A 24,940-nucleotide genomic window follows, 5' to 3' on the forward strand; every position below is an offset into this window, starting at 1 on the left:
CATCCCCTTGCGCTACCCCAGCCGCCGCGTGTAATCTGTGCCTTCCCTTTTCTTTTTTTTTTTTTTTTCCCATCTCTGTGCGCTCCCCCAGCCGCTGCGTCTAATCCGTGCCTTTCCTTTTTTTTTTTACCCCCATCCCCTTGCGCTCCCCCAGCCGCCGCGTTTAACTTGTGCCTTCCCTTTTCTTTTCTTTTTTTTTTCCCATCTCCGTGCGCTCCCCCAGCCGCTGCGTCTAATCCGTGCCTTTCCTTTTTTTTTTTTCCCCCATCCCCTTGCGCTCCCCCAGCCGCCGCGTTTAATTTGTGCCTTCCCTTTTCTTTTCTTTTTCCCATCTCCGTGCGCTCCCCCAGCCGCTGCGTCTAATCTGTGCCTTTTCTTTTTTTTTTTCCCCCATCCCCTTGCGCTCCCCCTGCCGCCGCGTCTAATCTGTGCCTTCCCTTTTCACATCCCCGTTCGCACACCCAGCAGCCGCCGAACTCTGATAAGTGAACCGTGTCACTTATCAGAGCTCTCGTGCCTGGCGTTTTTTCCACATCCCCGTTCGTACACCCAGCAGGCGCCGAAATTTGATAAGTGACGCGGTTCACTTATCAGAGCTAGGGCCTGCTGTTTTAGACTTTTCCTTTCACAGGTATTTTTTTCTCCCCTTTGCTTTTTTTTTCCTTTAGCTTTTTCTTTTTAGAATAGTTTGCACCAAACACTATCCCCCCACACGTACACAGTTACCAATAAAGTACACAAAAGCACCATACTGACAAAAAAATGTCCCGTTCGTCCCGTTCGTCCCAACAGCGCTATTCAGCGGAGGAGGCATATGCTTTCCTTGCCTCCGACACTGATAGCGAGGGAGAGGATCCCACTTTTCTTTATTTTTCTGATTCTTCCTCATCCTCTTCCTCATCCTCTTCCCCCTCCTCATCTTCCTCCTCCGGCCCTGCGGAACCGCCACGCAGACGCCGCAGGACAGAAGAAGTGCCCATCATTCATGAAGATGAAGATGAGGCAGGGCCCACTCCTGAAGATGAACCAGCGCGCCCCTCTTCGGACCCCGTATGGACCTCGCCCCCCGAAAATTACGAGCCACTGATTCCTGATTTTGTGGCAGAATCAGGAATAAGGTTTGACACCACCGGTCTCACAGAAATAGACTTTTTCAAAGTCTTTTTCTCTGAGGATTTTGTTAACCTCATGGTGGAGCAAACTAATTTGTACGCTCGTCAATTTTTGGAGCAAAACACCGGTTCATCATATTCCAACTGGTCTCCTGTAGACGCAGTTGAGATGATGCAGTTTTGGGGCCTGATGCTTCATATGGGGCTCCTGAAGAAGCCAGAAGTTCGGCAATATTGGAGTGTTGATATTTTATTCAACACTCCAGTGTTCCGAATGGTCATGGTCCGAACGCGTTTTGAGGCCATCCACAAGTTCCTGCATTATTCCGATAATGCACAGTGTCCCGCACGAGATGACCCCAACTTTGACCGTCTGTTCAAAGTTCGGCCTGTCATCGAACACTTCAACAAAAAGTTCGGTGAAGTGTACGTGCCCAAAAGGGACATCTGCGTGGATGAGTCCTTGGTTCATTTTAAGGGGCGGCTCGGATTCCGTCAATACCTGCCCAGCAAGAGGGCCAGGTATGGAATCAAACTCTACAAGCTGTGTGAGAGTACCTCAGGGTACACCCACAGCTTTAGAGTCTACGAGGGGAAGGACAGCAGGATTGAACCGCCTGAGTGTCCCCCTGTCCTGGGAGTGAGTGGGAAAATAGTGTGGGATTTGGTGCACCCACTGCTGGATAAAGGTTATCACCTCTACACTGATAACTTTTATTCCAGCATCCCACTCTACAAATCCCTCTCTGCGCGAGGTACCGCAGCCTGCGGTACTGTCCGCAAAAATCAGAGAGGCCTCCCAAAGACGCTACTTGGGCAGATGCTCAGAAAAGGTGAGAGCAGAGCCCAATGTAGCGACCACCTGCTGGTGGTCAAGTACAAGGACAAGAGGGATGTCCTTCTCTTGACCACCATACACGGTGATGGCAGTGCCCTCAGCACTGTACGGGGTACCTCTACACAGGTCTGCAAACCGGACTGTGTACTGGGGTACAACAAAAACATGGGGGGCGTTGATCTCTCCGATCAACTCCTCCAACCATACAGTGCTTTGAGGAAGGCCAAGGTGTGGTACAAAAAGCTGTCCGTGCACATCGTACAAATGGCAATGCTCAACGCTTTCCTGCTGTCACGATGTGCACGCCACAGCGATACGTCGTACCTTCAGTTCCAGGAGGTAGTGGTTAAGGCCCTGTTATTTGGCACGAGGGAAGGAGCTGGCCCCAGTACTTCCGGAACTGAAGGTGCTCGTATCGTACCAGGTCAGCATTTCCCGGGGGAGGTCCCGCAAACTGCAAAAAGAGGTAAGTCGCAAAAAAGGTGCCGAGTGTGTTACAAAAGGGGAATACGCAAGGACACCATTTATCAATGCGACACCTGCCCCGAAAAACCTGGCCTGTGTATGAAGGATTGCTTCAGAGTGTACCACACCTCCATGCACTACTAATTTACTTTACAGTAGATTAGTTCCAAAAAGGGGGCACATCTATGTAAGTTCATTGGGGATCTAGTTTACAAAATGTCACTTGTGGTTTTTTTTTTACTGTTTGGGCACATCAGGGGCTCTGCAAACGGAACATGACGCCTGCAGACCATTCCATCAAAGTCTGCTTTCCAAAACGTCACCACATCCCTTCCGAGCCCCGACGTGTGCCCAAACAGTATTTTTTCCCACATGTGGGGTATCACCGTATTCAGGACAAATTGGACAACAACTTTTGGCGTCCAATTTCTCCTGTTACACTTGGGAAAATTAAAAATTGGGGACTAAATGATCATTTTTGTAGGAAAAAATAGGATATTTTATTTTCACGCCCGGGCGTTATAAATTTAAGTGAAACACTTGGGGGTTCAAAATTGTCACCACATACCTAGATAAGTTCCAAATTAGGTCTAGTTTCCAAAATGGGGTCACTTGTAGGGGATTTCTACTGTTCAGGCACATCAGGGGCTCTGCAAACAGAACATGATGTCCGCGTACCATTCCATCAAAGTCTGCTTTTCAAAACGTCACTACTTCCCTTCCGAGCCCCGAAGTGTACCCAAACAGTAGTTTTCTCCCACATGTGGGGTATCAGCGTACTCAGGACAAATTGGACAACAACTTTTGGGGTCCAATTTCTCCTGTTACACTTGGGAAAATTAAAAATTGGGGACTAAATGATCATTTTTGTGGGAAAAAATAGGGTTGTTTTTTTTCACGCCCGGGCATTATAAACTTTTGTGAAGCACTTGGGGGACAAAAGTGCTCACGACACATCTAGATAAGTTCCTTAAAGGGTCTTGTTTCCAAAATGGGGTCACTTGTGGGGGTTTTCCACTGTTTAGGCACATCAGGGCCTTGCCAAACGCAACATGGCGTCTGATCTCAATTCCAGCCAATTTTAGCTTGAAAATGCCAAACGGCGCTCCTTTCCTTCTGAGCCCTGCCATGCGCCCAAACAGTGGTTCCCCCCTACATATGGGGTATAAGCGTACTCAGGACAAAGTGGACAACAACTTTTGGGGTCCAATTTCTCCTTTTACCCTTGAGAAAATAAAAAATTGGGGACTAAACGATCATGTTTGTGGAAAAAATAGGATTTTTTATTTTCACGCCCGGGCATTATAAACTTTCGTGAAGCACTTGGGGGATAAAAGTGCTCACGACACATCTAGATAAGTTCCTTAGGGGGTCTAGTTTCCAAAATGGGGTCACTTGTGGGGGTTTTCCACTGTTTAGGCACATCAGGGGCTTGCCAAACGCAACATGGCGTCTGATCTCAATTCCAGCCAATTTTAGCTTGAAAATGCCAAACGGCGCTCCTTTCCTTCTGAGCCCTGCCATGCGCCCAAACAGTGGTTCCCCCCTACATATGGGGTATAAGCGTACTCAGGACAAAGTGGACAACAACTTTTGGGGTCCAATTTCTCCTTTTACCCTTGAGAAAATAAAAAATTGGGGACTGAACGATCATGTTTGTGGAAAAAATAGGATTTTTTATTTTCACGCCCGGGCATTATAGACTTTCGTGAAGCACTTGGGGGATAAAAGTGCTCACGACACATCTAGATAAGTTGCTTAAAGGGTCTAGTTTCCAAAATGGGGTCACTTGTGGGGGTTTTCCACTGTTTAGGCACATCAGGGGCTTGCCAAATGCGACATGGCGTCCGATCTCAATTCCAGCCAATTTTAGCTTGAAAATGTCAAACGGCTCTCCTTTCCTTCTGAGCCCTGCCATGCGCCCAAACAGTGGTTCCCCCCTACATATGGGGTATCAGCGTACTCAGGACAAATTGGACAACAACTTTTGGGGTCCAATTTCTCCTTTTACCCTTGAGAAAATAAAAAATTGGGGACTAAACGTTCATGTTTGTGGAAAAAATAGGATTTTTTATTTTCACGCCCGGGCATTATAAACTTTCGTGAAGCACTTGGGGGATAAAAGTGCTCACGACACATCTAGATAAGTTCCTTAGGGGGTCTAGTTTCCAAAATGGGGTCACTTGTGGGGGTTTTCCACTGTTTAGGCACATCAGGGGCTTGCCAAACGCAACATGGCGTCTGATCTCAATTCCAGCCAATTTTAGCTTGAAAATGCCAAACGGCGCTCCTTTCCTTCTGAGCCCTGCTATGCGCCCAAACAGTGGTTCCCCCCTACATATGGGGTATCAGCATACTCAGGACAAAGTGGACAACAACTTTTGGGGTCCAATTTCTCCTTTTACCCTTGAGAAAATAAAAAATTGGGGACTAAACGATCATGTTTGTGGAAAAAATAGGATTTTTTATTTTCACGCCCGGGCATTATAAACTTTCGTGAAGCACTTGGGGGATAAAAGTGCTCACAACACATCTAGATAAGTTCCTTAGGGGGTCTAGTTTCCAAAATGGGGTCACTTGTGGGGGTTTTCCACTGTTTAGGCACATCAGGGGCTTGCCAAACGCAACATGGCGTCTGATCTCAATTCCAGCCAATTTTAGCTTGAAAATGCCAAACAGCACTCCTTTCCTTCTGAGCCCTGCCATGCGCCCAAACAGTGGTTCCCCCTTACATATGGGGTATCAGCGTACTCAGGACAAAGTGGACAACAACTTTTGGGGTCCAATTTCTCCTTTTACCCTTGAGAAAATAAAAAATTGGGGACTAAACGATCATGTTTGTGGAAAAAATAGGATTTTTTATTTTCACGCCCGGGCATTATAGACTTTCGTGAAGCACTTGGGGGATAAAAGTGCTCACGACACATCTAGATAAGTTCCTTAAAGGGTCTAGTTTCCAAAATGGGGTCACTTGTGGGGGTTTTCCACTGTTTAGGCACATCAGGGGCTTGCCAAATGCGACATGGCGTCCGATCTCAATTCCAGCCAATTTTACCTTGAAAATGTCAAACGGCTCTCCTTTCCTTCTGAGCCCTGCCATGCGCCCACACAGTGGTTCCCCCCTACATATGGGGTATCAGCGTACTCAGGACAAATTGGACAACAACTTTTGGGGTCCAATTTCTCCTTTTACCCTTGAGAAAATAAAAAATTGGGGACTAAACGATCATGTTTGTGGAAAAAATAGGATTTTTTATTTTCACGCCCGGGCATTATAAACTTTCGTGAAGCACTTGGGGGATAAAAGTTCTCACGACACATCTAGATAAGTTCCTTAGGGGGTCTAGTTTCCAAAATGGGGTCACTTGTGGTGGTTTTCCACTGTTTAGGCACATCAGGGGCTCGCCAAACGCGACATGGCGTCCGATCTCAATTCCAGCCGATTTTAGATTGAAAATGTCAAACGGCGCTCCTTTCCTTCTGAGCCCTGCCGTGCGCCCAAAAAGTGGTTCCCCCTCACATGTGGGGTATCAGCGTACTCAGGACAAATTGGACAACAACTTTTGAGGTCCATTTAATCTTTTTACCCTTGGGAAATTAAAAGAATTATTGCTGAAAGATCATTTTTGTGACTAAAAAGTAAAATGTTAATTTTTTCCTTCCATGTTGCTTCTGCTGCTGTGAAACACCTGAAGGGTTAATCAACTTCTTGAATATGGTTTTGCGCACCTTGAGGGGTGCAGTTTTTAGAATGGTGTCACTTTTGGGTATTTTCTGCCATATAGACCCCTCAAAATGACTTCAAATGTGAGGTGGTCTCTAAAAAAATGGTTTTCTAAATTTTGTTGTAAAAATGAGAAATTGCTGGTCAACTTTTAACCCTTATAACTCCCTAACAGAAAAAAATTTTGGTTCCAAAATTGTGCTGATGTAAAGTAGACATGTGGGAAATGTTACTTATTAAGTATTTTGTGTGACATATCTCTGTGATTTAATTGCATAAAAATTCAAAGTTAGAAAATTGCGAAATTTTCAAAATTTTCGCCATATTTCCGTTTTTTTCACAAATAAACGCAGGTAATATCAAAGAAATTTTACCACTATCATGAAGTACAATATGTCACGAGAAAACAATGTCAGAATCACCGGGATCCGTTGAAGCGTTCCAGAGTTATAACCTCATAAAGGGACAGTGGTCAGAATTGTAAAAATTGGCCCGGTCCATAACGTGCAAACCACCCTTGGGGGTAAAGGGGTTAAAAAACAATTAAATTACATATCGTCTTAGCAAAATTTAAAATTTAAAAGTTAGAAAAGGAGAAAATAATAAAAAAATGGAAAAAAAAATTAAAATGAATAAATTTAAATAAATATGTGAAGCACATTATAAAATGCAAAATTACACAGTGGATCCTGTAATCCTTTCCACAAATATTTATAAAACAATTAAATTACATGACATTATAGCAGAATTCAGAAGGGAGAAAATATACATATACTTATACGCACATACACATATATATATATACACACACACCTTTTTTTTATTTATTTATTTTTAATTCTTTACTCCTTTTTTCTCTTTTCTTCTCTCCCTTATTCCCTTCATCGTTCATTTACCTCTTATCCCTCTCCCTCCTCCTCCCCTCTCCATTGCGAATCTCTATACATTTTCCACTGTTTCATTGAGGCCATCGGGATATAAGGTTTTTAATTGGAAAATCCAATAGGACTCCTTTCTATTTAATTTCTGGATTCTGTTGATGTCATTCTGTGGTATTTGCTCCACAGGGGTTACCTTTATGTCAAATTTTTTGTGATGTTTGACCAGAAGGTGTCTGGACAGACTATGTTTTAAAAAACCTTTTTTGGTGTTGTGCCTGTGGCCCTTCATATGCAATCGCACTGTCTGTGTGGTGCGACCCACGTATGGAAGGCCACAAGCACAAGTGATCACATAAATAACATGGTTACTATCACAAGTGAGGTGTTGATTTATATTTATGGTTTCTCCTGTACTGCTTGATATAAGGCATGCGTCGTGCGGCCCTATCTTTAACATTGGGGCCGCATGTACATGCGTTGTAATACGTTTTGGTGCGTTGTACGCCGCATGCGGCGTTAGGGCGCACCTGTCAGGGCGCGGCAAACGCAACATGTTGCGGCGCCGACCTTTTAAAAAACGCATGCGTCGTGTTTGCGTCGTCGATGCGCCTTTTTCCCCATTTACTTGTATTGACAACGCAGACGACGCAAAACATTGTCTAGACTTTGTCTAGACACTAAAAAAAACTATATATATATAAAAAATGGGTTTGGCATTGTCTTTCACAAAGGCATCACACCAGACAAGACTGAGAGGAGAATCTGCTTTCCAAACCTGTAAGTATATATTTCTCTTTGCATATTTTTTTATTCTGTGTTTTATTTCTTGATTTTTATTTAATTTGTGCAATGTTTGGTCTGTGCTATTTTACGGTTATGGCACTGTGGGTTGTTATTGAAAAATTGTTTTTCTGGTTCTGATGTTCTTCTGGCGTTATATGATGGCGTTTATTGTCTTCAGCCTTGCTTGTTTTTGGCTTGGTTTTGGATTGGTTTTGTGTTGTTCTGGTGTCATGCGGTTGTTCAATGTCTTTTTTTTTTGGCTCATTTTTTCTTGTTAAATTTCTGGTGCATGTTTTTCTGGTTTCTATTGTTGGGGGTAACTGTATGGCGTTTTCTTGGCTCATGTCTTGCTGTGTTTTATTATGCTGTTGGCTTTTTTTTTTCTTTCCTTGAGTGTCTTTTCTTGCTGGTGGAGGGGCTACATTTATGATGTTTCATTTGTATTGTATAGTTCCGTGCTGCTATTCCATTCTATTTTCAATTGTAGTTTCCCTTTTTTTTTTTTTTTATCTCTGATGGTTTTACGTTGTTTTCCGTATGGCATATATCTTCCTTCCTTGACTGTTTGCATTGCCAAGTGTGTAGTATAATGGATTTTTTTTTTTTTTTGGTGGGGCCCTTTTTTTAAATTTCATGTGTTTTCTTTTCTATTTGACTATGGTCTATCTTTGGGTTGCTGTATATTTTTACAGCGGTTGTCCCGTAATGTTTATTGCTTATTATCTAGAATGGTATTTATCGCCTTTTTCTGATGTATTTCTGTGGTTAGATGTCACCAGATGGTGTTGTTTTGGATCATGTCTTGTTGTAAAGTATGGCGTTCATTAGTTTGCTATTTCATTGTGCCTTTTTTTTCCTGTAAGGTTTTTTTTGTAAGGTTTTATATTTAAAAATTTGGACATAGGTGTCTATTTTTGCTTAATTTTGTTTGGGTCTATTCTTGTATTGTTTCTTCTATTGTCTTCTCTTGCAATGTATGGCGTTGTGGTGTCGCTTTTTGAGTTTGCATTGTCCTATCAGTCAACAGTCAATTGTGGTTGTTTTAATTTTTTGGGCCTATTTTATTGTATGTGGCATTGTTAGCTTTGGATGTGATTTTTTTTTTTTTGCTCATTTTTTCATTGCAGAACAAACTTGCAAGAATGGCGAGTGACTCTGAACATAGCCAATCGGCACAGGGGAGTGCGGTGAGTAATTATGTCCATTTGCTTACTATTCGCTGCCATTTGTAGCATTGACAATAATTTTTGTATACAATTTTTACAGGCTTCTTCAAGTGAGGGGGAAGGCAGTCAGCGGGAGCAGCGAGGTCGGGGCCAAGGTGTGGCGTCAGGCCGGCGAGTGAGTATTTTTATTTTTTTTTTTATTTATTTTTTTTTTTTGAGTAGCATCCTGCTGTGAGGAACATTACATTTGAGTAGCATCCTGCTTTCACTAAGGATGTTTACTAAGCTTACATTATAGCTTTTCAGGGCAGCAAGTATTGGGGGAAGGTAACAAAGTTGAACTCCCTGCACAAAAACATTCCAAAATACAGGTGTAGAAACCATCAATATACATACATCAAATGGCAAAGGATAGGGCCAAGGTACATATCATGACAGGTGCTGGTGGTTGTTAATATTTGCATATTTGTAACCTTTTTGTTTTCTAATTTTTCTAGGTTTCACAACGGGACCAAGGAGATGCCGGAATTGATGTGGAGCTCCTGATCTCCAGCATCCAGGAGCGTGGCCCGTTGTGGGACAGCCGTGACCCCCGGCACATGGACCAGGTGGTGTTGAGGCGTTTGTGGGTAGAGGTGGCAAAGTCGCTGTGGGATGGCTTTGAAAGCGCTTCAGCCAAGGACAAAGCCAACTTTGGTGAGTATTGCTGATACGCCGTGCTGATACGCTGCTATGACCCATCTTGCCAGGATAAACACAACCGTGTGTGATGCGATCAACGCCTAAACTTTGCATCGCACACGGTTGTTTTATCCTTTTAAAATGCTAAATATGTAACCTTTTTTTTTTCTTTGCATTCACAGTTAAAAAGTTGAGGACCAGATGGCGATCCATGAAGGACCGTTTCAATAAGGGGATCCGTGCTGAGGAGGAGCAATCGCAGAGTGGTGCTGCTGCGGCCAAGTCTGTGCCATACAAGTACAACAGGGCATTACAGTTCTTAAGACCGGTCCTTGGCCGCCGACAGTAAGTATTTTGTGCACATACCATATTGCACAGCCACATTACATTGCCCAGCCACATAGCATATTGCACAGCCACATAGTACATTGCCCAGCCACGTACATTGTGCATCCACATAGTATATTGCCAGGCCACTATATCGCAGCCACATAGTACACGTTCTAGCCACGTATCCACATAGTATATTTCCCAGGCACATAGTGTATTGGCCATCCATGTAGTCAGCGTAGCATATTGGCCATCCACGTAACTTTTTCCCTAGTGGAATGGTATATAGCCCATTAGTAATTTTTTGGGTTAAGCGTGAGTCCTTGTAGTCCATGACAGGTTACGTTCTGAGTCAGGGTAGTTCTGATCGCAGGAATAATGATGACGTCTCGATCACATGATCCTAACGTCATGGCCGTTCCTGCGATCAGATCAGCAAAGTCACTGTGTATTTTTTTTTTTTTTTTTAATTTTTATCTTGACGTTAAATTTTATACTATTTTTGCGGCATAGGCAGCATCAAGAAAGAGTTTTAGACAAAATTTTTTTTTACCCATGACAGTGGTATGCGGTCAAAAGGCTTTGGCAGCGGGAATGAACATTTATTTTCTGCCGTTGGTATGTCCATGATTGTTATCGTCAGCCATAACGGTCAGCTGGCGATAACAATCAGCAATTTATTATAGGCCACACAGACTGAGAGACAGAGGATTTGTATTGTTGTGTAATGTAATGTTAATTTTATTACAGGAGTTGGCGTATGGGATAGGTTATTAATTGAAGACTAATTTTTCCCTTATCTTTTCACAGGACACACAGCAGCACCCTCGAGGGAGCTCGCCCTGCAGGAGCGGACCTTCATGAATTGCCATCTGACCCATCACAGCCCTCCCACAGCGACAGCAGGCTTGCATCGCCATCTGGAGAACCGGCAGCCGGTACATCAGGTGTTCCCCTGCCCGAGGCCTCTGGCGCACCTTCGTTCGGGAATTCCCGACAGCGCCAGCGGGCCTCGGACAGGCCAGCCATGCCCGAATTTTTGCATTTGAGCACGGTTTTCCAGAACTGTTTCAAGGCGTTGAGCGATAAAATGGACACTCGTCTGTCCAATATCGACCGGCGCCTTGAAACTATGGAATCCGAGCTCTCGAGTCTGGCCAAACATTTTTTTAGTACCATTGCTAAGGGCATGGTGGAACACCTTACGCCGGAACTCCAGATTTCGGTGATGCAGGCCTGCAACACTGCCTACGTGAGGGCTCTGCAGCAGGCTCGGGTCATGCAGTCAGCGACAATGCCTGTAGTGCCGTCGCTGGCTAGCATGACTCCGACTCCTGCTGGAGAGCCACTCCAGCCACCCCACCGTGGTCCACGTGCCGAGCGATGCCACCACTGGCACCATAGCATTGTGCCGCTGAATCCTGCTCCTGCCAGGCCTTCATCCTCCCGTAGGCGTCATTCTGGGGGAGCTGCCGCGGGAGAGAAAAAAAGAAAAAAAAGGAAGAGGACACACACTGAGGCACACACTGAGGCTCTGGCTGCTCCAGTACAGACACAAAGTGCGCGTCGGGGCTCTAGCCGCAGCAGGAGCAGCCAGGGCCAACCAAGAACCTCGCAAAGGCTTGTGTTGCCTCCTCCCTCCCCTACAGAGGTGGCGGTTTCTTCCCCAGTATACCCTGCGGAGGGTTTGGACCTGCCATCGAGCCTCCTGGACTATAGGTCATCATCCTCCTCTTCGTCATCATCCTCCTCTTCTTCGTCATCATCCTCCTCTTCCTCTCCCCATTCCAAACAAGCGACATACCATTCCCCCATGGTGGCAGAGGTTGATACCCCCTAAGTTTATTTCCCCCTTTTTTTTTTTCTGTTTCCCCCCAATAAAAAAAAGTTTGTTTTAAAACAACAATATTTGTTCTTATTTTCCAGTATACTTCTCGGCAAGTCACGCCGTGCGCTGTCTACACATATTTTGTGCTTCAAACACCTCATATATGCAATGTCAGACACTATTTTTACAATTGTTATTTTGCCTTTTTTTGGGTGTCTCTCATTGCTGTATGAGGTGTTTACAAACACTAAAGTGTATGAGGTACAAACACTAAAGTGTATGAGGTGTTTTCAAACACTAAGGGTATGTGTCCACGCTCAGGATTGCATCAGGATTTGGTCAGGATTTTACATAAGTATTTGTAACCCAAAACCAGGAGTGGGTGATAAATACAGAAGTGGAGCAGATGTTTCTATTCTACTTTTCCACTAATTGTTCCACTCCTGGTTTTGGCTTACAAATACTGATGAAAAATACTGACAAAATCCTGATGCAATCCTGAACGTGGACACATACCGTAAAGGTACCTTCACACTTAACAATGCTGCAGCGAAACAGACAATGATGCAGATCACTGCAGCATCGCTATTTGGTCGCTGGAGAGCTGTCTGTGTGACAGCTCTCCAGCGACCAACGATGCCGAGGTACCCGGGTAACCAGGGTAAACATCAGGTTGCTAAGCGCAGGGCCACGCTTCCGATGTTTACCCTGGTTACCAGTGTTAAATGTAAAAAAAAACCAGTACATATACTCACAATCGCGTCCCCCGGCGTCCGCTTCCCTGCACTGACTGAGTAACGGCCCTAACAGCAGAGCGGTCACATCACCGCTGTGCTGTGCATTCACTTTACGGCCGGCGCTCAGTCAGTGCAGGAAGGAGACGCCGGGGGACGCGAAGATGAGTATATGTACTGTATTTTTTTTTTACATTTAACACTGGTAACCAGGGTAAATATCAGGTTACTAAGCGCCGCCCTATGCTTAGTAACCCGATATTTACCCTGGTTACCATTGTAAAACATCGCTGGTATCGTTGCTTTTGCTGTCAAACACAATGATACACGGCGATCTGACAAACAAATAAATATGTTATATGGTATGGTATAAAAATGTTATTTGAAGCAGGGTAGAAAAATTAGAAAAATTTTTTATTAAACAACAACATTTTAAAAACAAAGGGTTCCAATTTTTTATATAAGGCACATTACATTTGTGAACTATAGGTAGATGCCAAATTTGACATAACCAAACCAACCTAAACGGATAACATTTATTGCACATTTACTGGAGAATTAGTTTATTATCATATTATATTTTTAGCACAGTCACAGTAGAGGTATTTATTGGTGTAGTGAAAACCAGAATACAGTCCAACAGTAACATTATTACTACACCATTTGATCTTGCCATGACACACGGCCAACATCTGACACAAAGTAGGCCGCAAAACGATCCCTCATCTGCGCAATTTCCACACTTGTCCTCAGAGGATGATCATGGTAATCGGGCAATGGGTTGGCTATGGGTTCATCGAGTTCCACATTCAGTCTCTCTTTGGCCATAATGTAATTGTGGAGAACCACACAAGCCTTCACCACCTCATCCATTGTTTCAATTTTAAGATTAATGGCGGATCCTAATATCCGCCATTTGGAGACAAGGATGCCAAAGGCGCACTCCACAGTCCTTCTGGCCCTGGACAGTCTGTAATTGAAAACCCTTTTTGTATGGTCCAAGCCCTGACTGGAGTAGGGTTTCAATAGGTTGGCAGACATTTGGAATGCCTCATCCCCAACCACAACAAATGGCATCGCAGGGCCTTCGGTGTGGGGAAGAGGTTGTGGCTGTGGGAAATTAAAATTGTTGCCATATAATTTTTGGCCCATATCCGACTCTTTAAATGTGCGTGAGTCATTTGCACGCCCAAACGCACCAATGTCCACTGCGAGAAAACGGCAGTCCGCACCGGCAATTGCCATGAGCACAGTTGAAAAGTATTTTTTGTAATTGTAGAAAAGGGATCCACTTTTCGCAGGCTTGGTAATCCGAATGTGCTTTCCATCCACTGCGCCAATACAGTTTGGAAAAGAACACACTTGCTCAAATTTCTGTGCGTTGGCCTCCCAGATTTCGCTTGTAGGGACGGGTAAAAATTCCTCCCGGAGATTATCCCACAATGCGCGGCATGTCTCAGCAATAATTCCGGAAAGAGTGGAGACTCCAATCCGGAATTGAAAATGAAGTGATCTCAAGGTCTCTCCGGTAGCCAGGAAACTGCCAAGAAGATAAAGAAATTTACATTAAAGTACATTGTAATTTATAAAAGTACATTGACCATACCAAACCCAAAAAAAATTAAAAAAAAAAAAAAGGGAAGAACATATCACTGTCATTCAAACAGCTACGTACCGTAGAGTCACCAGCAGCCGTTCCTCTGCGGAAATAGCTCTCCGGAGCTGCGTGTCCTGCCTGCTAATGGATCCTTCCACCCAACGCAGAAGATAGCGGAAGCTGTCCTGAGACATCCTGGTATATTAGAAATATTTCTCCAGGTTGTCATTCAGTTCGCCAAACAAGCAATGGTATGCTCCACGGCTCTCCCGGACTTCCACGATAGGGTGTATCCAAAAGCGGCGACGACTCTATCTCCGTTTTTCCCTTTCCCTTTGATGAAAACAGGCGACAACATAGGCATGAGCCAAGGCAAATTCCATCTCCATATCCATGTAGATACTGTCCATGGGACACTCCATCATGAATACCAGCAAAATGGGAGGAATTCATCTCTGGCAGGGTATATACACAATTACATAACACCAACCCTCTTCTGGCCATTGGTGGTCCTTATCTATTGTGTAGACACTTTTTTTTGGGGGGGGGGGGGATGAAGAATGACTCACTGCACAAAAAACGCATGCGTCGAAAAACGCTGCGTTTTTTTGGTCAAAACGCAACTGCGTTTCCAAAAAACGCTGCGTTTTGCGCCGCATGCGTTGAACGCATGCAGCGCAAAACGCAGCGTTGTGCATGCGTTTTGCTGCGTTTTTGTTTGCGTTGTGCGTTGCGGCGATGACGCTGCGGCGCACACCGCAAATGTGAACGTAGACTAATACAGTTTTGTTTATGGCTGATGATGTTGCAGCAGTGACACTTTTTAGATCCACATTTATAGGATTGGTAATGGAGAAGTGTTTTATTGACACCTCTCCATTACTAAACCATCTTAATTTCACATTTCAGTAGGATGGTGACATTAACCCCTCATTACCCCACTTGTCGCCTCTACAGGGCAAGTGGGAAGAACCCGGCAAAGCTCCAGAAATGGCGCATCTAATAGATGCGTCTTTTCTGGGCACCTGTGAGTTTTGCCGGGTTGGTTTATAAATATAGGGTGGACCCCCACATCGTTTTTTTTTTTTTTCTTTCATTCATTCTCCCCTGCTTGCCGGCCAAGCAGGGGAGAATGATAGCCGCGTTCAGAACCACACGCAGGGGAACAACGCTTACTGTAGTGCTGCTTCCCCAGCAGCCATCCATGAGGTATTGATGCAGCACACATGTGCCGCACATAGTACACACACTGACACTGATACCTCCGGTACTGTTTTTTCCAGTACTGGAAATATGAGGATGTGGGAAAGAGGACTTAAGAAGCATTAAGCATTAATTAACTGGAATACTGAACACATGGAGACAGCCGATTCCTCGGAACCGTGACACAAACAATATTTTATAAAAACCTCAAACTTCTATGTGTGAATCAGACATGAGATCTAACGTGATAGCAGATTACAGTGCAGGGAAACATTCACCTAGACGGCCAGTGGTGATGGAGTCAGTGACGGACTTTGGACAAATATGTTTCTAGAGCCGTAGTAGAAGATGAAGATGTCGTCCTCATCATGAAGTAGTTATTTCTCCTGTCACGTGTAATGAATATCTCCTGCAGTATTGCTAATGCCGATTCCAGTGTCGGTAAATGAGACAAGTATTAGCATTATGGAAGATGAGTCTATGAGAAACGTATTCAGCTGCCGACTCCGAGGAAGAAACTGCTTGTTGTCTGTGGCCTAAATATATAGGTTTTATTAGATGTCAGGGAAAAAAACAATGTTGTAAAATAATTAAAAAAAAACAATTTTCCTTCCATTTAGGATCCAAGCAGATACAATCGTTATGATTATCTTCTAGAAAATCTAGAAAAAATGGGTGTGCCATCTCTCTCTCTCAAATAGTGGGCCATAGAAAGCCTATTTTTATTTATTTTTTTATTGGGTTTCTAAATTCTCCCTGAAAAAATAAAAAAAAATCAGTGGGAGATTAACCCCTTTCTGCCATTAGACGTACTATTGCGTCCATGTGGGGTGGGCTTTACTTCCCAAGGACGCAATAGTACGTCATATGCGATCGGCAGCGCTCACGGGGGGAGCGCCGCCGATCGCGGCCGGGTGTCAGCTGTTTATCGCAGCTGACATCCGGCACTATGTGCCAGGAGCGGTCACGGACCGCCCCCGGCACATTAACCCCCGGCACACCGCGATCAAAGATGATCGCGATGTGCCGGCGGTGCAGGGAAGCACCGCGCAGGGAGGGGGCTCCCTGCGGGCTTCCCTGAGCCCCCCGCAGCAACGCGATGTGATCGCGTTGCTGCGAGGGTCTCACCTCCCTCCCTGCTCCCTCCAGCCCCGGATCCAAGATGGCCGCGGATCCGGGTCCTGCAGGGAGGGAGGTGGCTTCACAGAGCCTGCTCAGAGCAGGCACTGTGAAGCAGCCTGCACTCCTATCAGATCAGTGATCTGACAGAGTGCTGTGCAAACTGTCAGATCACTGATCTGTGATGTCCCCCCCTGGGACAAAGTAAAAAAGTAAAAAAAAAAAATTTCAAATGTGTAAAAAAAAATATTCCAAAATAATGAAAAAAAAAATAAAAATATTATTCCCATAAATACATTTCTTTATCTAAATAAAAAAAAAAAACAATAAAAGTACACATATTTAGTATCGCCGCGTCCGTAACGGCCCGACCTATAAAACTGGCCCACTAGTTAACCCCTTCAGTAAACACCGTAAGAAAAAAAAAAAAAAAACGAGGCAAAAAACAACGCTTTATTATCATACCGCCGAACAAAAAGTGGAATAACACGCGATCAAAAAGACAGATATAACTAACCATGGTACCGCTGAAAACGGCATCTTGTCCCGCAAAAAACGAGCCGCCATACAGCATCATCAGCAAAAAAATAAAAAAGTTATAGTCCTGAGAATAAAGCGATGCAAAAATAATTATTTTTTCTATAAAATAGTTTTTATCGTATAAAAGCGCCAAAACATAAAAAAATTATATAAATGAGGTGTCGCTGTAATCGTACTGACCCGAAGAATAATACTGCTTCATCAATTTTACCAAACGCGGAACGGTATAAACGCCTCCCCCAAAAGAAATTCATGAATAGCTGGTTTTTGGTCATTCTGCCTCACAAAAATCGGAATAAAAAGCGATCAAAAAATGTCACGTGCCCGAAAATGTTACCAATAAAAACATCAACTTGTCCCGCAAAAACCAAGACCTCACATGACTCTGTGGACCAGAATATAGAAAAATTATAGCTCTCAAAATGTGATAACGCAAAAAATATTTTTTGCAATAAAAAGCGTCTTTCAGTGTGTGACGGCTGCCAATCATAAAAATCCGCTAAAAAACCCGCTATAAAAGTAAATTAAACCCCCCTTCATCACCCCCTTAGTTAGGGAAAAATTAAAAAAATGTATTTATTTCCATTTTCCCATTAGGGCTAGGGTTAGAGTTAGGGCTAGGGTTAGGGCTAGGGTTAGGGCTAGGGTTAGGGCTAGGGTTAGGGCTAGGGTTAGGGCTAGGGTTAGGGCTAGGGTTAGGGCTAGGGTTAGGGTTAGGGCTAGGGTTAGGGCTAGGGTTAGGGTTAGGGCTAGGGTTAGGGCTAGGGTTAGGGCTAGGGTTAGGGCTAGAGTTAGGGCTAGGGTTAGGATTAGGGTTAGGGCTAGGGTTAGGGCTAGGGCTACAGTTTGGGTTGGGGCTAAAGTTACAGTTAGGGTTTAGATTACATTTACGGTTGGGAATAGGGTTGGGATTAGGGTTAGGGGTGTGTCAGGGTTAGAGGTGTGGTTAGGGTTACTGTTGGGATTAGGGTTAGGGATGTATTTGGATTAGGGTTTCAGTTATAATTGGGGGGTTTCCACTGTTTAGGCACATCAGGGGCTCTCCAAACGCGACATGGCGTCCGATCTCAATTCCAGCCAATTCTGCGTTGAAAAAGTAAAACAGTGTTTCTTCCCTTCCGAGCTCTCCCGTGTGCCCAAACAGGGGTTTACCCCAACATATGGGGTATCAGCGTACTCAGGACAAATAGGACAACAACTTTTGGGGTCCAATTTCTCCTGCTACCCTTGGGAAAATACAAAACTCGGGGCTAAAACATATTTTTTGTGGGAAAAAAAAAGATTTTTTATTTTCACGGCTCTGCGTTATAAACTGTAGTGAAACACTTGGGGGTTCAAAGTTCTCACAACACATCTAGATTAGTTCCCTGGGGGGTCTAGTTTCCAATATGGGGTCACTTGTGGGGGGTTTCTACTGTTTAGGTACATTAGGGGTTCTGCAAACGCAATGTGACGTCTGCAGACCATTCCATCTAAGTCTGCATTCCAAATGGCGCTCCTTCCCTTCCGAGCTCTGCCATGCGCTCAAACGTTGGTTTCCCCCAACATACGGGGTATCAGCGTACTCAGGACAAATTGGACAACAACTTTTGGGGTCGAATTTCTCCTCTTACCCTCGGGAAAATACAAAACTGGGGGCTAAAAAATAATTTTGGGGGGAAAGATTTTTTTTTTTAATTTTCACGGCTCTGCGTTACAAACTGTAGTGAAACACTTGGAGGTTCAAAGCTATCACAACACATCTAGATGAGTTCCTTAGGGGGTCTAGTTTCCAAAATGGTGTCACTTGTGGGAGGTTTCTACTGTTTAGGTACATTAGGGGCTCTGCAAATGCAATGTGACACCTGCAGACCATTCCATCTAAGTCCTCATTCCAAATGGAGCTCCTTCCCTTCCGAGCCCTCCCATGCGCCCAAACAGTGGTTCCCCCCCACATATGGGGTATCAGCGCACTCAGGACAAATTGGACAACAAATTGTGGGGTCGAATTTCTCCTTTTACCCTCGGGAAAATACAAAACTGGGGGCTAAAAAATAATTTTTGTGGGAAAAAATGTTTGTTTTATTTTTACGGCTCTCCATTATAAACTTCTGTGAAGCCCTTGGTGGGTCAAAGCGCTCAGCACACATCTAGATAAGTTCCTAAGGGGGTCTACTTTCCAAAATGGTGTCACTTGTGGGGGGTTTCTACTGTTTAGGTACATTAGGGGCTCTGCAAACGCAATGTGACACCTGCAGACCATTCCATCTAAGTCTGCATTCAAATGGCACTCCTTCCCTTCTGAGCCCTCCCATGTGCCCAAACAGTGGTTCCCCCCACATATGGTGTATCATCGCACTCAGGACAAATTGGGCAACAAATTTTGGGGTCCAATTTCTCCTGTTACCCTCAGGAAAATACAAAACTGGGGGCTAAAAAAATAATTTTTGTGGGAAAAAAATTTTGTTTTATTTTTACGGCTCTGCATTATAAACTTCTGTGAAGCACTTGGTGGGTCAAAGTGCTCACCACACCTCTAGATAAGTTCCTTAGGGGGTCTACTTTCCAAAATGGTGTCATTTGTGGGGGGTTTCAATGTTTAGGCACATCAGTGGCTCTTCAAACGCAACATGGCGTCCCATCTCAATTCCTGTCAATTTTGCTTTGAAAAGTCAAACGGCGCTCCTTCCCTTCCGAGCTCTCCCATCCACCCAAACAGTGGTTTACCCCCACATATGGGGTATCAGCGTACTCAGGACAAATTGTACAACAACTTTTGGGGTCCAATTTCTTCTCTTACCCTTGGGAAAATAAAAAATTGGGGGCAAAAAGATAATTTTTGTGAAAAAATATGATTTTTTATTTTTACGGTTCTACATTATAAACTTCTGTGAAGCACTTGGTGGGTCAAAGTGCTCACCACACCTCTAGATAAGTTCCTTAGGGGGTCTACTTTCCAAAATGGTGTCACTTGTGGGGGGTTTCAATGTTTAGGCACATCAGTGGCTCTTCAAACGCAACATGACGTCCCATCTCAATTCCTGTCAATTTTGCATTGAAAAGTCAAACGGCGCTCCTTCCCTTCCGAGCTCTCCCATCCGCCCAAACAGTGGTTTACCCCCACATATGGGCTATCAGCGTACTCAGGACAAATTGTACAACAACTTTTGGGGTCCAATTTCTTCTCTTACCCTTGGGAAAATAAAAAATTGGGGGCGAAAAGATAATTTTTGTGAAAAAATATGATTTTTTATTTTTACGGTTCTACATTATAAACTTCTGTGAAGCACTTGTTGGGTCAAAGTGCTCACCACACCTCTAGATAAGTTCCTTAGGGGGTCTACTTTCCAAAATGGTGTCACCTGTGGGGGGTTTCAATGTTTAGCCACATCAGGGGCTCTCCAAACGAAACATGGCGTCCCATCTCAATTCCAGTCAATTTTGCATTGAAAAGTCAAATGGCACTCCTTCGCTTCCGAGCTCTGCCATGCGCCCAAACAGTGGTTTACCCCCACATGTGGGGTATTGGCATACTCAGGACAAATTGTACAACAATGTTTGGGGTCCATTTTCTCCTGTTACCCTTGGTAAAATAAAACAAATTGGAGCTGAATTAAATTTTTTGTGAAAAAAAGTTAAATGTTCATTTTTATTTAAACATTCAAAAAATTCCTGTGAAGCACCAGAAGGGTTAATAAACTTCTTGAATATGGTTTTGAGCACCTTGAGGGGTGTAGTTTTTAGAATGGTGTCACACTTGGGTATTTTCTATCATATAGACCCCTCAAAATGACTTCAAATGAGATGTGGTCCCTAAAATAAAATGGTGTTGTAGAAATGAGAAATTGCTGGTCAACTTTTAACCCTTATAACTCCCTAACAAAAAAAAATTTTGGTTCCAAAATTGTGCTGATGTAAAGTAGACATGTGGGAAATGTTACTTATTAAGTATTTTGTGTGACATATCTCTGTGATTTAATTGCATAAAAATTCAAAGTTGGAAAATTGCGAAATTTTCATAATTTTCGCCAAATTTCCGTTTTTTTCACAAATAAACGCAGGTACTATCAAATAATTTTTACCATTGTCATGAAGTACAATATGTCACGAGAAAACAATGTCAGAATCACCAGGATCCATTGAAGCGTTCCAGAGTTATAACCTCATAAAGGGACAGTGGTCAGAATTGTAAAAATTGGCCCGGTCATTAACGTGCAAACCACCCTTGGGGGTAAAGGGGTTAATATTGCCCTTTCTGCTTGTGTGCCAGTCTTGACTCCTGGGTGTGCCATCTCTCTCTCTCTCAAATAGTGGGCCATAGAAAGCCTATTTTTTTTTTTTTTGTTTCTAAATTCTCCCTGAAAAAAATCATTTTTAAAAATTTGGTTTCTAAAGTCTCCCTGAAAAAATAAAAAAAATCAGTGGGAGATTAATATTGCCCTTTCTGCTTGTGTGCCAGTCTTGACTCCTGGGTGTGCCATCTCTCTCTCTCTCAAATAGTGGGCCATAGAAAGCCTATTTTTTTTTGTTTGGTTTCTAAATTCTCCCTGAAAAAATCAAAAAAATCAGTGGGAGATTAATATTGCCCTTTCTGTTGTAAATTCTGTGGCAGAGCTCCCTCCTGTGGTCACAAGTGGTACTTCGGCTGATTCTCTCTGGGAGCTTCCGTTTGTGGAGGAAAGTGGTACTGCGGCTTCTGAGTTTCCTCCCTCAGGTGATCTGGTGAGATCGTTAGGTACTTCTCTACTTAACTCCATCTAATGCTTTGATCCTGGCTTCCTGTCAATGTTCCAGTGTTGGACTTGTTTTTCCCTGGATCATTCCTGTGGCCTGCTGCTCTGCATAGCTAAGTGCTTCTTTTGCTATTTTTTCTGTCCAGCTTGTCTAATTGTTTTGCTGGAAGCTCTGGGACGCAAAGGGTGTACCTCCGTGCCGTTAGTTCGGTACGGAGGGTCTTTTTGCCCCCTTTGCGTGGTTTTCTTTAGGGTTTTGTGTAGACCGCAAAGTTATCTTTCCTATCCTCGCTCTGTTAAGGAAGTCGGGCCTCACTTTGCTGAATCTATTTCATCCCTACGTTTGTCTTTTCATCTTACTCACAGTCATTATATGTGGGGGGCTGCCTTTTCCTTTGGGGTATTTCTCTGAGGCAAGGTAGGCTTATTTTCTATCTTCAGGCTAGTTAGTTTCTCAGGCTGTGCCGAGTTGCATAGGCAGAGTTAGGCGCAATCCACAGCTGCCTCTAGTGTTGTTTGGAGAGGATTAGGGATTGCGGTCTGCAGAGTTCCCACGTCTCAGAGCTCGTTCTATTATTTTGGGTTATTGTCAGATCACTGTATGTGCTCTGACCGCTATGTCCATTGTGATACTGAATTGCCTATCACAACAGTACAGGAAGCCAAAAGTGCTAATGATTCTCAATAGAGGGAAAAAAGAAGTTCTGAGACCATTTTTTTTTCTTTGCACTGTGTTTTGCCTTTTTTTTCCCCTAGACATTTGGGTGGTTCAGGACACAGGTGTAGCAATGGACATTAAAGGTCTGTCTTCATGTGTGGATCAGCTCATGGCAAGAGTTCAAAATATTCAAGATCTTGTGGTTCAGAATTCTTTGTTAGAACCGAGAATTCCTATTCCAGATTTGTTTTTTGGAGATAGAACTAAATTTCTGAGTTTCAAAAATAATTGTAAACTATTTCTGGCTTTGAAACCTCGATCCTCTGGTGACCCAGTTCAACAGGTTAGGATCGTCATTTCTTTTTTGCGTGGCGACCCTCAGGACTGGGCATTTTCTCTTGCGTCAGGAGATCCTGCATTAAGTAATATCGATGCGTTTTTCCTGGCGCTTGGATTGCTGTACGATGAGCCTAATTCAGTGGATCAGGCAGAAAAAAAATTTGCTGGCTCTTTGTTAGGCTCAGGATGAGATAGAGGTATATTGTCAGAAATCTAGAAAGTGGTCCGTGCTCACTCAATGGAATGAATCTGCGCTGGCAGCTATATTCAGAAAGGGTCTCTCTGAAGCCCTTAAGGATGTCATGGTGGGATTTCCTATGCCTGCTGGTTTGAATGAGTCTATGTCTTTGGCCATTCAGATCGGTCGACGCTTGCGTGAGCGTAAATCTGTGCACCATTTGGCGGTATTACCTGAGCTTAAACCTGAGCCTATGCAGTGCAATAGGACTTTGACCAGAGTTGAACGGCAAGAACACAGACGTCTGAATGGGCTGTGTTTCTACTGTGGTGATTCCACTCATGCTATCTCTGATTGTCCTAAGCGCACTAAGCGGTTCGCTAGGTCTGCCACCATTGGTACAGTACAGTCAAAATTTCTTCTGTCCGTTACCTTGATCTGCTCTTTGTCATCGTATTCTGTCATGGTGTTTGTGGATTCAGGCGCTGCCCTGAATTTGATGGACTTGGAATATGCTAAGCGTTGTGGGTTTTTCTTGGAGTCCTTGCAGTGTCCTATTCCATTGAGAGGAATTGATGCTACGCCTTTGGCCAAGAATAAGCCTCAATACTGGACTCAGCTGACCATGTACATGGCTCCTGCACATCAGGAGGTTATTCGCTTTCTGGTGTTGCATAATCTGCATGATGTGGTCGTGTTGGGGTTGCCATGGCTACAAGCCCATAATCCAGTATTGGATTGGAAATCCATGTCGGTGTCCAGCTGGGGTTGTCAGGGGGTACATGGTGATGTTCCATTTCTGTCAATTTCGTCATCCACCCCTTCTGAGGTTCCAGAGTTCTTGTCTGATTACCGGGATGTATTTGATGAGCCCAAGTCCGATACCCTACCTCCGCATAGGGATTGTGATTGTGCTATCAATTTGATTCCTGGTAGTAAATTCCCAAAAGGTCGACTGTTTAATTTATCCGTGCCTGAGCACACCGCTATGCGCAGTTATGTGAAGGAATCCCTGGAGAAGGGGCATATTCGCCCGTCATCGTCGCCATTAGGAGCAGGGTTCTTTTTTGTAGCCAAGAAGGATGGTTCGCTGAGACCTTGTATAGATTACCGCCTTCTTAATAAGATCACGGTTAAATTTCAGTACCCCTTGCCATTGTTATCTGATTTGTTTGCTCGGATTAAGGGGGCTAGTTGGTTCACCAAGATAGATCTTCGTGGTGCTTATAATCTGGTGCGAATCAGGCGAGGCGATGAATGGAAAACTGCATTTAATACGCCCGAGGGTCATTTTGAGTATCTAGTGATGCCATTCGGACTTGCCAATGCTCCATCAGTGTTTCAGTCCTTTATGCATGACATCTTCCGAGAGTACCTGGATAAATTCCTGATTGTGTACTTGGATGACATTTTGATCTTCTCGGATGATTGGGAGTCTCATGTGAAGCAGGTCAGAACGGTTTTTCAGGTCCTGCGTGCTAATTCTTTGTTTGTGAAGGGATCAAAGTGTCTCTTTGGTGTGCAGAAGGTTTCATTTTTGGGGTTCATCTTTTCCCCTTCTACTATCGAGATGGATCCTGTTAAGGTCCAAGCCATCCATGATTGGACTCAGCCGACATCTCTGAAAAGTCTGCAAAAGTTCCTGGGCTTTGCTAATTTTTATCGTCGCTTCATCTGCAATTTTTCTAGTATTGCCAAACCATTGACCGATTTGACCAAGAAGGGTGCTGATGTGGTCAATTGGTCTTCTGCTGCTGTGGAGGCTTTTCAGGAGTTGAAGCGTCGTTTTTCTTCTGCCCCTGTGTTGTGTCAACCAGATGTTTCTCTTCCGTTCCAGGTCGAGGTTGATGCTTCTGAGATTGGAGCAGGGGCTGTTTTGTCGCACAGAGGTTCTGATTGCTCAGTGATGAAACCATGCGCTTTTTTTTCCAGGAAGTTTTCGCCTGCTGAGCGAAATTATGATGTGGGCAACCGAGAGTTGCTGGCCATGAAGTGGGCATTCGAGGAGTGGCGTCATTGGCTTGAAGGAGCTAAGCATCGCGTGGTGGTATT

General features: G+C 44.0%; 1 protein-coding gene across 1 annotated transcript in view; it reads left to right on the forward strand.

Moving 5' to 3' along the window:
- The first annotated feature begins 8,656 nt into the window (after positions 1 to 8,656).
- The window catches only part of LOC138666412 (uncharacterized), a 32,154-nt gene continuing 15,870 nt past the window's right edge, over positions 8,657 to 24,940 (forward strand). The window contains exons 1-5 of the mRNA XM_069754635.1: positions 8,657 to 8,990; positions 9,070 to 9,144; positions 9,467 to 9,665; positions 9,833 to 9,995; positions 10,791 to 11,428. Coding sequence (XP_069610736.1) covers positions 8,946 to 8,990; positions 9,070 to 9,144; positions 9,467 to 9,665; positions 9,833 to 9,995; positions 10,791 to 11,428 — 1,120 coding nt within the window. The 5' untranslated portion in view covers positions 8,657 to 8,945. The remainder of the gene's footprint in view (positions 8,991 to 9,069; positions 9,145 to 9,466; positions 9,666 to 9,832; positions 9,996 to 10,790; positions 11,429 to 24,940) is intronic.

The sequence above is a fragment of the Ranitomeya imitator genome, chromosome 2 (genome assembly GCF_032444005.1).
Source record: "Ranitomeya imitator isolate aRanImi1 chromosome 2, aRanImi1.pri, whole genome shotgun sequence".
Classification (NCBI taxonomy): domain Eukaryota; kingdom Metazoa; phylum Chordata; class Amphibia; order Anura; family Dendrobatidae; genus Ranitomeya; species Ranitomeya imitator.